Raw genomic sequence first — 14840 nt, forward strand, 5'->3', positions numbered from 1 at the left:
TTTCCTATGTACCTTAACAGCAGAGACATCTCAGTGCTAGGAACAACTACATCAGAAAAGGCCTGGTAGTTTAATCACAGAAGGTGGAGGGAAAAATGAAACAGTAATGGGCATTCAAATTGGTGGTATTTCAAAGGCAGGAGGACATTTTGCTGCCAAACAGCAAGTTGTTTGTGCAGATAAGAGGTACCCTGTGTGTGTCAAAACAACTGATCTAAATTTCAAAGTCCGCACACTGTTACAATTGCTTATGTCCACAGCACTGTCAGTTCTGTACATATCAGATGCGAAAGCAATAGGTGTACATAGTAATGCAGCATACCTTCCACGTGGCTGCATTCCGTCTGAAGTAGGCAAACATCCGTGTGAACCAATTGTAGATTTCATTTAGTGTTAGCTGCTTTTCTGGAGATTCAAGAATGGCCTGAAAAGCAATTAAAATGCAGCAATGATCTTAGGACTAAATAAGGAAAAACAACAACACATACACACACTTGCACAATTGTTTGAATAAATTAACAAATGTGATTCAGAGCACAAAATCCAAAGGAAGTCTTCACACTCCGATCTAAGATTAATGGTTTTATTTAATAGTTCAATGGCAAAATTCAAAATGGAATTATCTAATTGTTTTGAGTTTTATTTCTGTTTCCTTACAGAAATATTAATTTATTAGTCATTCATAAAGCAGAATCAAAGAGAAATGCAAAACATTTCACTAGCTGATTAAAGCTTAGTAATTATTTTGAGCTCAGATTAATTCTAGGGATCAGAGATTACTGTAGCTTGTGATAATTGACTTGCCATCTTTAAACAGGCTCATTTTCAGTGTTGTGTGAAATGAATTTCCTAATAATCACATCGTATTGTAATACTTAATCAAAAGCAATTATGGTATATGTATTGCAGTTGTGGAAAAAAAGAAAGAAAACCTTATAGCGAAGGCTTCAGCATGCCTGCACATGAAAGGGTTTTTCTCTCTTCACTCTACAGAATGGCACATGTACATGTACAAGGCTAGATGTCAGCCAGCTGTTCAGGACAGTCACACTTACCTGCCTAATTAAGGATGCATACGTAAAGGGCGGCCTAACCTCTGCATTCTTGTAGAATTCTTGGTTCTGCGCAATATCTGCTAAATGAAAGTACCAGAATCCTTGTATTACCATGGCCAGAAGTTCATGCAAAAAACAGATACACAAGAACACCTAGTCTTTTGGCTTGTATATCTAGCAAGTTACCTGAGGAGATGGGCACGTTGTATTTGTCAGAGTATCGCCTTCGGATTGGGCCCACGTTGTGGATGCTTGTAGTAGTGATGACAGAAGGCCCCTGGCTGACCGGAGTAATTGGCGCCGTTGGGGTGGTCGGGGTATGAGGTAAGCTCTGTGGGGAAGCCTCTGACACTGTCTTTGAAAGTGTGACGCTTGATACAAGGTTTAGCTATGAAAATGGAAAAAAGCAGATTTAATTTTTAAAAAAAAACAAACCCAAGATTTCTCAAAAATTCTTCTTGTATGCCGAACTGGTTAAGAGTGTAAACTGCAGCCTTGGAAGCCCCAAATTCAAATGCCACCTGAGTAATGACCTTAGATATGCTATTATCTCCCAAGTTGAACTTGCATTATGGGTAAAATTATGCTGACCATCTTCAAAGGATGATTGAAACCAGGGCTTTTTTGCAGAAAAAGCCCAGTAGGAACTTATTTGCATATTAGGCCAACACCGTCTGGCGCCAAGCCAGCTGAAACTGCATTCTTGCACGTTCCTGCTAAAAAAAAAAAGCCCTGATTGAAATAATATATGGATTGCAAGTGATTTCAGTTTTAGTTATAATGCTGGTTAGTATTCATATAAAGTGCATAGTAATGTTTTATGCATTTCTTCTATTCATATATACAAAGCAACAAATTTATTTTGCTTCAAAATAAGACTCTGTATTCTCTAGAACTGTGGTTCTTAACCAGTGTGGGGTCATAGGCCCCTTTGAGAATCTGATTAAAGCTATGGACCTCCACTCCGGAAAAAAATGTCAAACTGAGACAATGATTGTACATTATCTGAACATGTACAGTAGCATTCCAGGTCCTCCTACATTTAGACTTACACACCATAAGAGCTGGACGGGATCTCCAGGGTCATCTAGTCCAATCCCTTGCACAACGCAGGAAACTCACAGATACATCTCTCCACATGCCCCAGTGATCCCTGCTCCATGCCCAGAAGATGGCAATTCCCACCCCAGCACCTTAATCCCAGGCCAAACTGGCCTGGAGAAAAATTGCTGCCTGACCCCAAAGTGGTGATCAGCATTTCCCTAGACATGTAAGAAAGGGCCATGAGAACTAAGCACTGATGCAACTCTTCCTGCCCTCCTATTCATGATGTGCCTAAGTTCACAGAATCAGCATTGCTGTAAGATGGCCATCTAGCCTTTCTGTGTGTGAAAAACTGCTGTTTTGCCTGCCTTCAGTCTACTAGTTGTGTTATGTATGTGGACTCAAGGGAAGACTTTGGATGTTTCCGCCTGGCTCATTGGAGCCATACGGACTGAGCTTGGGGACCTGGGAACAAAGGGCTGCAGGATTCAAATCCCTGCAGCCCAGGACCAATCACAAACCCCCACCAGTTGAATGACCCAATAATGTGCTTGCGCAGGAACCCAGAGATGTATATAAGTTTGGCCCATGGGCCCCAACTGCAGTCTTGTAATGGGACCTTATACTATGTCACTCCTATTAAAGAGCTTGTTATCACTTACTCTGAGACTCTGCCATGCATAGAACCCACTATATTATAATGGCGACAAGGATGGGATTCGGATGAGTGAGGTCCAGGGCACTCCAGCACCGCCAAGCGCATCGAGCTCCAGCGCCGCTGTGCAAGAGGCACCGCCTCCCAGCTCAATCACGGCTGCCACTCCAGATCGCAAAACTTCATTCCGGATTTCGACATAGCACAGCCCGAGGTCTGGAAAGCCTGGGTCAAAAGACTCAAGTACCACCTCGTGGCGCAGCGAATCAAGGATGATGAACCCGAAATCAAGAAGGCCATCCTGCTGAGCAACTGCAGCATCACCACGCTACAGAGGGCCTGGTTGCGCCGGAGACATCTGAGGCGTCTTCCTTTGACAAGATCATCGAGGCACTGACCAGCCATTTCGTCCTGAAGCCTACTTTCCTCACCCAGAAGCTACAGTTTCTCGACAGCTTCCAGGAACCAAACGAGACCGTTGCGACCTTCCTAGCCTGCCTGCGAGACCTGGGCAGGAAGGCGGAGTACAGTACGCAGCTGGAAGAGGCCCTGCTCGTGAAGTTCACTCATGGCCTCAGGGATGTGAAGGCACGTTGGAAAATCACGACAGAATCAAAGCCGACCTTGGAGAAGGCCCTACGAATAGCCACCACAGCCAAGGATGTGCAAAAGGAGAAGGCCCGCAGCTCGGGAACCAGCGCTCACCAGCTGTGACCGGCCGCGGAATTGGACAACTCAGACAGGGATGATGCCCTCAAGCTGCACCAAGCAGGCCAACAAAAGCCAAGGCCACGAACGACAGAATTGACTTCCCCCAAGACCTGCACCAGCTGTGGGGAGCCACATGAGCGGCGCACATGCAAGTTCAAGAGCACGACCTGCCATACATGTGGGAAGGCCGGGCACATAGCTCAGGTGTGCCGGTCGGCGACGCTGTGCCAAGGAAAACTGCCTCACCAACAAAATGGCCACTGCCACGAGGTCGCACTGGTGGACAACATCCAGGCACTCACCACTTCGGGGACCCAGGTATGCCAGTTGCCTCTTCCCTCCCCGTATAAATATTACGTGACTGTGTTCATGGAAGGCAAGCCCTGCAAAATAGAGGTAGACTCCGGGGCGGGCCAGACGGTCATTTCGTGCAGCCTTCTAGGTCGGTCCTGGTTCCAGGCCCTGAGCATCCAAGTGACAGAGATCCATTACACCCCTGTTCAAAGAGATTTTCAAAAGGTGTGTGAAGAGTTCCCTGCTGTTTTCGACAGGACTCTGGAGACATACACCAGGGGCGCCATAGCATTACAACTGGACCCCAACATGCAGCCCATATGGCTGAAGGCCAGGCGCGTGCCACTAGCTCTTAGGCCCAAGATCGAAGAGAAGCTTGACCGCCTCATGGCCCAAGGAGTTCTGGAACCAGTTGCTAATGCAAAGTGGGAGACTCCCATAGTAACCTCGATGAAACCCAATGGCAGCATACGCATCTGCACTGACTATAAATGCACGATTCCTAAGGGGTTGCAAGGCCATGCATACCCCATCCCAGTGATGAGCCACGTGTTAGCATCCTTAGCGGGAGCAAATTTTTTTTGAAAACTAGATTTGGCGCAGGCATACCAACAGCTCCCCATGGACACCACCACAGCAGAAGCTCAAACCATCGTGACGCACCGGGGGGCCTTCAGAGTTAGATGCTTGCAGTTTGGGGTCAACGTGGCTCCAGGACTGTTTCAGAACTTGATGGACTCCTTTCTTAAACGCATTCCCGGGGCCCAGCCATTCTTCGACGATGTGCTGATTGCGGCAGCCACCAAGGACGAATTTGCCGACCGCCTCCAAATGGTGTTGCAGCGTTTCGAGGGGGCAGGGTTAAAGGTAAAACGGGAGAAATGTGTATTGGGGGTGCCCACCATAGACTTTCTGGGGTATACGGTGGACATGAGTGGCATTCATTCGGCCCAGGACAAAATAAAGGCCATTTGTGATGAGCCGGCTCCCACCAACAAGCCAGGACTACAATCGTTCTTAACTTCTACCATGCTTTCCTTCCCCACAAGGCAGTAGTAGCAGAGCCCTTACACAGACTGCTGGATAAAAGGGCACTGTGGGTTTGGGGTCGTCGGCAAGCTGCCGCTTTCCAGGCAGTAAAAGACATTTTAACTTCAAACAGCTTGCTGGAGCACTTCGACGAGCGGCTACCCGTCGTACTCACGTGCGACACCGCACCTTACGAGGTCGGTGCCATGTTGGCCCACAGACTGCCGGATGGTTGCGAGGTTCTGATAGCATATTATCCCATGACATTACAGAAACCAGAGCGAAACTACGCTCAAATAGACAAAGAGGGCCTGGCTATCGTGGCAGGGGTAAAAAAATTCCACGATTATCTGTACAGCCGACCCTTTACTATCTTGATGGACCACAAGCCCCTGCTGAGCCTGTTTGTCCCCGACCGACAAACGCACCAAATGCTTTCACCGTGGGTGTTGAGGTGCTTTATCTTCCTGGCAGGTTATCAGTATGACCTTAAGTACCGCCCAGGGAAAGCGATGGGTCACGCTGATGCTCTGAGCCGCCTGCCACTGCCCTCCATGGACCCAGACCTGGCCCAGGATGTTCCAGATCATGTCACTGGAAGCCCTCCCGGACCGCCCGGTGCATGCAAAGGACATTGACCGCTGCTCTTCCAAAGACAAAACCCTCTCCCGAGTTGTGGAGGGGTGGCCAGAAGGATGGGTGGGCTCAGAATTCTTGGCATTTGCATCCTGCCGGGACGACCTGTCTGTGCATAAAGGGTGCCTGCTGTGGGGAAGTAGGGTGGTGGTGCCCTCGGTACTGCAGCAGCGAGTCCTAACAGCGCTGCACGAAACCCATCTGGGGGTTGTATGCATGAAAGCGCTGGCCCACAGCTATGTCTGGTGGCCAGGAATTGACGCCATTGAATCCTGGATGGCCCAATGTCAGCCATGCCAGGAGACATGTCCAGCGCCAACCCGGCCCAACAGTGGAAGTCCACTCGCAACCCCTGGTCCCACCTGCACCTCGACTTCGTGGGGCCCTTTCAGGGACATATATTCTTCTTCATTGTGGACTCCTACTCCAAATGGTTAGAGGTAGCGCAAGTAGCCTCCACCTCTTGAGCGGAGTTAGAGGCGCTCTGCAGGGTTTTTGCCAAACATGTCCTCCCAGACACATTGGGATCCGATAATGGGACGGCCTTCACCTCGGCCAAGTTTCAGGATTTCTGTGGCCGGAATTTAATAAAACGCATAAGGTCAGCCCTCTTTCATGCAGCCACAAATGGCCAAGTGGAAAGAATGGTGCAGGCTACGAAGGAAACGCTCCACCGCGTATGGGGAGTGGGAAGCGCGCCTTGCCGAGTGCCTCCTGATGCAACATTCCATCCCTAGTACAGTCACCGGCTGCAGCCCAGCAGAGCTTCTCATGGGCCGGCAGCTGACAACCCTCCTGGATCGCATGTACCCGGACTGCGCGCCTGACCTGCAAGAGGCACCAGAGGCGGTCCGGGCCCCCCAGGGGTTCGACACAGGGGACTTGGGGTTTGCCAAAAACTTTGGGGGAGGGCCAGCATGGATACCAGCACGAGTATCCCGTGTACTAGGGGCCGTCATGTATAAAGTCATCTCAGAGGGAGGATTCACAATAAGGTGACACATTGACCAATTACATGCATGAGAGGCACCCGGGTGGGGGAGGGGAGATGAGGACGCGAATGCAACCACCCCAGCACCTGCTCTAGGTGAAACAACCCAAGCCAGAGAAAGCAGAAGAGCCCGTAGCCACACCTGCGCCAGCACCAGCAGAACAGACAGGACCACCATCAGCGCCAGAGACCTTGGAGGACCTTGTCCAGCCAGCGGATTTCCCCTCGACACCAGGACCTCCATCAGGAATGCCTGAAGCAGAAACCACATCGCCGCCAACTCCAGTGCTCAGGCAGTCGACGTGAAAGCACCGCAAGCCCGCGTACCTTAAAGACTATGTTCACTAGGGGCTTGCAAACTAAGGGGGAAGGGATGTTATGTATGCGGACTCAAGGGAAGACTTTGGATGTTTCCACCTGGCTCATTGGAGCCATGTGGACTGAACTTGGAGATTTGGGAACAAAGGGCTGCAGGATTCAAATCCCTGCAGCCCAGGACCAATCACAGCCCAGGACCCCCACCAGTTGAATGACCCAATAACGTGCTTGCGCGGGAACCCAGAGATGTATATAAGTTTGGCCCATGGGCCCCAACTGTAGACTTGTAATGGGACCTTATACTATGTCACTCCTATTAAAGAGCTTGTTATCACTTACTCTGAGACTCTGCCATGCATAGAACCTACTATATTATAACTTGTATGTTTCATTTGGTGACCTGAAGTTACAGCATTTTGAGGGGATAAGAAAAAGTACTTTGAAAAGTTCCAACCTCTTTAGCTTTTCCTCCTTTGTTCATCTGGGTTTCCTTTGGGAGAGAGAGCTTTTTTTCTAGCTTTATGACTGCTGCAGTCAGACAATAGGCTCTGGTCATATCACCTCTCAGTCATCTCCTTTCCAGGGTAAACATGCTCAGTTCCTTCAGTCTTTCCTCACAGGTCTAGATGTGCCTCTATTTTATTCAGTGCCAGAAAGGTTTGTCTAAACATGCGTCCCTTAGCCTGCCTCATCGTGCACTCACTCTGTGGTTGACCATTCAGATTATTGCAGTGCAGTAACCACAGATTGGGTGGTTGTACAATATCCTTTTTAAGGAGAGCCAGTTTGGTGTAGTGGTTAAGCGTGTGGACTCTTATCTGGGAGAACCGGGTTTGATTCCCCACTCCTCCACTTGCACCTGCTAGCATGGCCTTGGGTCAGCCATAGCTCTGGCAGAGGTTGTCCTTGAAAGGGCAGCTGCTGTGAGAGCCCTCTCCAGCCCCACCCACCTCACAGGGTGAGGAAGCTGTACCTGTTAAAATTCTGTCTGTATAAGGAATCTTGTCCTCCTTCACATCTGATCCCCCTAAAGTGCTGTGCATCAGTCTGTGTTTTTATGTTAATGATTTCAAGGTCTGTAAGCATTATGGCATGACCTCAGCAGTATGGCTGTCTCTATGTAACAGTACTTTGCTCTCTGCAAGACATCCTGGGAATTATAGAACTGTTGGCTTTTACCAAACAAGCAGAACTTATTAAACTGCTAAAATTTGCTTTTGTAAAAAGGGGGAGGGAACTGAACTTGGAAGTGCAGCCAAACTCTGCACTGTAGAGAAATAACTCCAGCACAGGACAAGTTACCACCTGAATAATGTAGAAAAGATGTTATATCGCATGCTTCCTGTAGAAACCTAAAAATCACAGGCACTTTAATATCCAGAAAACTTGATTAACCAGCATCACGCAGGGTGCAAACTCCTCCCCTCCATTCACCTTACCCCCATGAGATTGGTGCATATGGCCAACTCCTGCAACTCCAGGTGGCTGGGCTTTTGACAGCTAACAATGCCAACTGACACCATCCTCAAATGCCTCCATCCTCCTCTGTCTGCCTTGAGCTTTCAGAAGCATCTCTGCTAGAGGTCTCCCAGGAAGGTCGTCTGCTTGTCTGCCTGCTGTGAAGAGTATCTCCATGGCTTGGGGAAAAGGTCTCACCACACATGGAGTAGTCACGGCGATGCACCTAAAGGGGTGTCATGGTTTCCAGCAGGCATTCCCCTACAGAGAACTTTCATAGCTGGAAACAACCAATTCTTGCCCTCATGTGTTCTTTCTGTGATGTAAGTAGGTAACAACATAACAAAGTGGAAGTACCTTTAAGCAGGGGTGGAATTCTAGCAGGAACTCCTTTGCATATGAGGCCACACACCCCTGATGTAGCCAATCCTCCAATAGCTTACAAAAGAGAGCCCTGTAAGTTCTTGGAGGATTGGCTACGTCAGGGGTGTGTGGCCTAATATGCAAAGGAGCTCCTTCTAGAATTCCACCCCTGCCTTTAAGATCAACAAAGTTTTATTTGAAGTGTGAGTGTTCGTGTGCACACTTCCTTAGACATAGTGAAATGAAACTTACCAATTCATACATATAAGGCAGAGGGTGAACAGCGAATTAGCATACAAGCATACAATATAATGAAATGTTTTAATAGATGCAGACATAAACAATAAGCTACGTTTAATATGTCAGAAGTGGCAACAGATATGTGGAAATATATCCTTCTTAATTATGGAGTAGGTAAAAGTAACACTTTTCAGATACATTCCCATTGATGTTAACCATGGACTCACTTATTTGCAATCTGCTACAGACACTAGAGATGGGCTAGGGTTAGAAAAGCAAATAAATAAAACAGCTGTCAACATGCAGTGCTCACACACAAAAAGAATGAGAAGACGAACCAGAGGTTATAAAGCAGCAAGAGAGTCCAACCTAAATCATGCATAATCCACTCCTACCTCAAGCTAAAGCAAAATTTCACTGGCTCCAAATGCTTAGCACCTACAAGCTTTACTACCCCCTCCTAACAGATTTACAGTAGTATAAGCTATCATAGGCTAGGATTCATTTTATCAGATAACATGAAAGGCTACCTTATTGCCATTGGCACCCCCAGCTTGACAGCCAGTGTGGTATATGGAACAGAGTGCTGGTTGAGGATCAGGAAGACACCAGGTCAAATTCTGAATCTGCCATGGAGATAATTGGCTGACTTGGGCTGGTCACAATCGTTCAGCCCTACTTACCTCCCACGGTTGCTCAGCAGACAAAAATGGGGAAGGAACAGCAGACCCTGCAGCCTTCTCTAAGGTTGTAAGTAATACTGAGATAAAGTTTTTTGCCATTACACTGTAGTCCTAAGCAAAGCTACACCCTTCTAAGCCCTCTGACTTCTAAACCCACAGCAAAAATCACTTAAAAATTAATACAACAGATTAACCCAGCTCCTTTCTGGAAAGCTTTATTCAGAGCTCAAAAAATTTAACACAAAGAGGGAACATATGAACTTTATGGCAGAAAAACCAGCGCTTTAAGCATAAAGGCACAGTTAAAGTCAGTGCTCTGGAATACCAGATAGTTCCATGCTCTGAATCATACAGCTGCCCAGAGTACCTACTTGCCCACTTTTGGAATAAAGTTTTTTAGTGATGTATTTCAGGGTAGGTAGTTGGAGAATTGAAATTTGCAATATAAAGTGTGTATGAGTGAAGGAGGGTTTTCAGGATGGTGCTAGATTAACTAATATATGTAATTTTATTATTTACTTTGTATCCACCTTTCTTTCCAGTGAAGGCCCCAAGAACCTTACATCATTCTTTCCCCCTTCCTTTTTATCCTCACAATATTAACTGTGAGATAAATTAGGCTGAGATTGTATGTGCATCCAAAGATCACACAATGAATTTCCATGGAATAGTTGGAATTCAAACCTGGGTATCCCAGATCCTAATCCAATATTTTAACTACACAAAACCAGCTCTTTTAGAGTCTCTTAATCTTTGCTTTTATTGTTATTATAGATACTGTTGGGTTTTCTTTTGCGAGTCAACTTGAGGCCTTTGTGAGGAAAATATTATTTTAAACAGATAAAGTCTGCTTGTTGTAATGTCAGAATTCAAAAGGTATCATGTTACTTCACAAAATCTTTTTAAAAGTAAGGAGAACATAACTGCATACATATACCCTCCCAAATTTGAGGACAGGATGATCTGGGATGGGGGAAGATGTGTTTCCACTCCACACCTTTCCCCCCAACTCACTCTTTCCCATTATGGAGCAGCAGGGGAAAGCAGCCGCAATCCAAATACACACACTCCCCGCAAACCCCAGAAAAACAACCCCCCAACCCACACCTAGGATGACAGAACACAGTTACCACTCACCTCTACCAAGAGAGATGGGGTGACAAAATTACTTTTTGTCTAGAAGAGCAGTCTAGTTTTAGCATAACCTGATTGCTGGAAACAAAGTCTGAAACAGATGGACCCCCTTTTGCATGATTCAACAAGATTCTCACATCCTGGAGGGGATTAAAACACAGGTTTTCCTTTCAAAATGGTCCAGTGATGTCACGAAATGATGCTTGCTATGAGCCTACCTAATATTAGAGATGTGCACAACAAACATTAGTATTTTTCAGATTTTAGTATACTGAACCTGCTATTCCTGAAACCCAATATTGGTACGGTATTGGGATTCTGGAAACAAACACGACTGCCAATTTTTTCTGGCTCCATTATACCCTATGGGGACTGTTATACTCAATGAACCCCATAGGTTGCAATGGAGAATTGATCCACAGAGGCTTTTTTCTGAGGTAGAAACACCAAATTTGCAGCATAGCTGCTGGTGTCTCTCCCCCCCACCCCCACCCCGTTTCAAAAAGATGGACCAAGGGGTCCAATTCTATTGGCCCCAGAGAAGGTACCCCTATTCTCCACTGTTTCCAGTGAAGGGGAGAAGTATTTAAAGGTACACTGTGGATGAACTCCAAAAACATTTAAAGGGACCACAGTCCATTTAAATGCATGAGAGTTCACTCCAAAGGCATTTAAATAGAGCCCTTTAAATGCCCTGTAACTGTGCCTATCTGGCAGCCTGACAAATCCAGAATATTTCTGCCTTTTCCCAGGGCAGCCATTTTCAGATAGCCAAATCACCATCCCCCTTGATGATCAGCTGAGAAAATACCCAATAAATACTGATTTTTCTGGCTCGGTTTACTCCAAGCACACATCCCTAATTCATACCTGAAACCATGAGAAATGTGTCTTCAAATACTAATTTATGCCACAGAAAAAGTGATTATAGGTTCTCTTGAGCTCTTCTATTTAGGCACATTGGCTGATTGCACCGATTTAGCTATGTCCCTCTGGCACCCATCCATCACATATGATAACAAGCCTAGCAACGATAACAATAGTGAAACGGAGAAGTTGCTCTATGAAATTAAATCTACTGTACTTTATCTCCACTCTTAAAGTGGGCTTTTAAAAAAAAAACACAAAAAACAAAAAAAAAACACACTCTAACAACCAGAAGCAGATCTGAATCAATTTTCGGTGCTCTTCCATTGCACAAGCTCAGTAAGATTGGCTCTCCTGCTGGAAAGATCACGGATACTGTTTCATCATTACTGTTCAAACCATTCAATTTCAGACGAGTTCAATTCTGTTTTTACTGTTTAAAAGCTTAAACATTTAATCTGTTTCTGCTAGGAAGCTGGTGGAGGGGGGGAGAGAGAGAAGCCCAAAGGTCAATGTTCTTCAGTTAAATAATTTGAATTGAGTTAAATTTCTGCAGGCTTTTCAATGTAAGGTAGTACAAGTGGAAATAAACACAGAAAGTGAGGAAGAGCGTGTGTGTGGGTGGGGTGGGGGGCTGCTGCCTTTAACAGGCTTGACAAATGACACTAGGATTCACACCCACTGCTGGGTTGCCACTAATAAGCTACAGAGGAAGCAGCCAATCTCAGCTAATTACCAGATAAAATTGTATTGTAAGGACTCTAATTAGGAGATGCTTATGAAGGTGATCTAATGATTAAACGCTGCATTCAAATGACCCCACCATCAATGTGCAATGGTGCAAGATGTCACCGGAATATTTTGTAGAAACAGTAATTTTATTTCAAGTGTGGGGGGAGTAATATTTGTAATAATGGCTACGAGGTAAACTAATTAAAAGACAGTTCCTAAAGGAAGGCTGTGGCTTTGAGCAGCTGTGGCCGTTCCAAAACAAAGTGCCAAATCTCGACAGAGGAACAGCAGTCAAGTGGAAAATTTCTGCCTGACCTCTGCTCTTGCTATTAATTTGCAGGAAAACTAATGACACATATACATATTCCCACAAAATTGTTCTAATTGCTAATTTGCCAAAGGAGCCCAGTTTCCAAATTAAACATGACTGCAGTCTGAGAAGAAAGAAGACGGATAAGAGAAAGAGGAGGGGGAGAGACTAGAAATCTAGTGTAACATCATGTGTCACCTCAGACAACTGTTGGTAGACCGAACCAACAAGTTAATGAAATGGTGAATCTCACTGCTTGGTTAGTGAAGACTTGCTTTGCAAACTTCTGTTCAGTGAAATGTTGCCCAACTTTCATCAGATACTTTCCCCAAACTGCAATGGGAAAAGTGACAGAGAATTTACACTAAGTGTACTTGCGAATCGAATGTGCTGTTTTCAAATATAGACATTAATTTTGAACCGGAGTGTAACTACTGTGATGAATGGAGTTTTTTTCTTTGTTGCTATCTTAAAATATTAATCTTCATTAGAAACTATTAAATTTTAATTTTGTCATTCAATTAGCAATCAAAGGCCCATCTAGATTCTATTTTTGCATCGGCTAAAGAAGATTAGATGGGGCAAAGATCAGGAAGGGCTTGCACTGGGAGGGTTGCTTTTCCTGAGGGAAATGCTGCATGATTTCTCAGTGTTTGCATTTTCTATTTAAAACATTTGCTGTGATTTTAAAAATTGCTCATAAAGTCAACTGACATTCAAGTATCTCCCATTCTGATCAATTTATTTTGATGAGGGATCTTTTGTTGCTACAGGACAACAGAGGCAAGTTTATTTTGTCCAATAATAATAAATTATTATTATATTGTATGCGCTGGGGCAAGTGTATTTTATCCAGTCTAAAGAGAGGGGTCAAAGAGAGCTGAGTCAAAGCATTTCTGGCAACTAGCTACTCATGCTGGTCCCAGTAACAAGGAGATACCTAGTAAGCATCTTCAAGCATTATATTAGGTACCATTATACAATTCAGTACTTAATCAGAATTTTTGGATTCTGTAATTGCACATAGCGGAAACCTGTGAATGAACAAGTAATCTTATTCTTTGTTGCTGAAAAAGCAACTGTATTTTGCTTGAGGAAAAATTCTCCCTAACTCAAAAACAGGTACACTCCTACAACCAACTGGCATTGATCTAGTGGGCTACAGTTTGAATTCATCATGAACGCAGGAAGCTGCTTTATACTGAATCAAACTATTGGTCCATCAAGGTCAGTACTGTCATCTGAAATGTGGCAGTGGATCTCAGGCAGAGGTCTTTGATCTACAAGCTGATTCCTTCAATTGAAAATGCTGGGGATTGAACCTGGGGCCAACTGCTTGCCAAACAGATGCTCTGCCACTGACAAATGCCCCCTCCCCATCTCTACCGATCATTCAGAAAAATAAGACAGTTCTTTTTATTATATATTATATCGGGGTGGAAACAAATCTCGTTAGCCCAACTGTGTTTCCTAGATGAATGTTATATTCATGGACATGTGTGTGTGAGAGAGCATGTATTCTCTAGTCTCTCATACAAACTTGTCTGTTTAAAATGACTTCTACGGAGTTCCATTAAGACTATGCTTATAAACTGTGACAAAGAAGCAAACATACCAGGCAATCACTCACATTTGTAAGGGAAAATATCATGCAGGCTATACTGAGGCCATCTGTGGTGCTTTGGGGCACTTTTTTTTTTTTTTTTACTGTTGGTGTTCACTGTTCACTGAGACTATGACAAAAACAGATGGTACAAGTATATCTCAGATGTTTCAAGGTAGATGGGTATCTTGACTGCTAGCCAGTGAAGGTGACCAAGGGTTTGGTTTGTTAGATTTAATACTTTACCCATGAAAATTTTACACACGTATATATATATACATTACTTATATATATATATATTACACATTACTGTATGCAACACAGGATTTGGCAGGCAGCAATCACTTAGCAGGTGTTGTTATTGGCAGGGACACTAAGGAAACACAAGTTGAGGAGTGGGACTTAATGAAAAACAGTATATAAAAACAGCTTTTGTGTGTTGCATTTGCGAATCTCTTTTTTATTGCTACATATCATTATTTTTCAAACTATAAAATACAGCTACAGCAGCTAAAATGCTCAGTCATTACCTCACAGTTAAAAGGCTATTTTTTAATGCTTTGTTTTTACAGTTGCTAAAAACAGGATTTCAAAACAATCCTAATTGCTGTGGTTAGGGTAAAGGAAAATACATAAAAAATAGCCAACAGTTATGTCAGCTCCATAAAGACGGATGTGCTGCCAGGTATGCAAAACCCCTTTTTGGAGCCAAGGAAG

The 14840-nt window shown here is 44.8% G+C and overlaps 1 protein-coding gene across 9 annotated transcripts in view; it reads right to left on the reverse strand.

Annotated features, from left to right (window-relative positions):
* The window catches only part of FOXP1 (forkhead box P1), a 743550-nt gene that overhangs the window by 37036 nt on the left and 691674 nt on the right, over window positions 1-14840 (reverse strand). For 4 of the 9 annotated variants that reach the window (XM_060239545.1, XM_060239539.1, XM_060239542.1 and 1 more), the window contains 3 exons: window positions 1242-1443; window positions 1056-1135; window positions 323-424 (listed from right to left, as the gene is read on the reverse strand). In XM_060239545.1, coding sequence (XP_060095528.1) covers window positions 323-424; window positions 1056-1135; window positions 1242-1443 — 384 coding nt within the window. Of the gene's footprint in view, window positions 1-322; window positions 425-1055; window positions 1157-1241; window positions 1444-14840 lie in introns of all 9 variants that reach the window. The other 5 variants (XM_060239546.1, XM_060239540.1, XM_060239543.1 and 2 more) reach the window with 2 other exon arrangements.

This window comes from Heteronotia binoei, chromosome 5, assembly GCF_032191835.1.
Source record: "Heteronotia binoei isolate CCM8104 ecotype False Entrance Well chromosome 5, APGP_CSIRO_Hbin_v1, whole genome shotgun sequence".
NCBI lineage: Eukaryota > Metazoa > Chordata > Lepidosauria > Squamata > Gekkonidae > Heteronotia > Heteronotia binoei.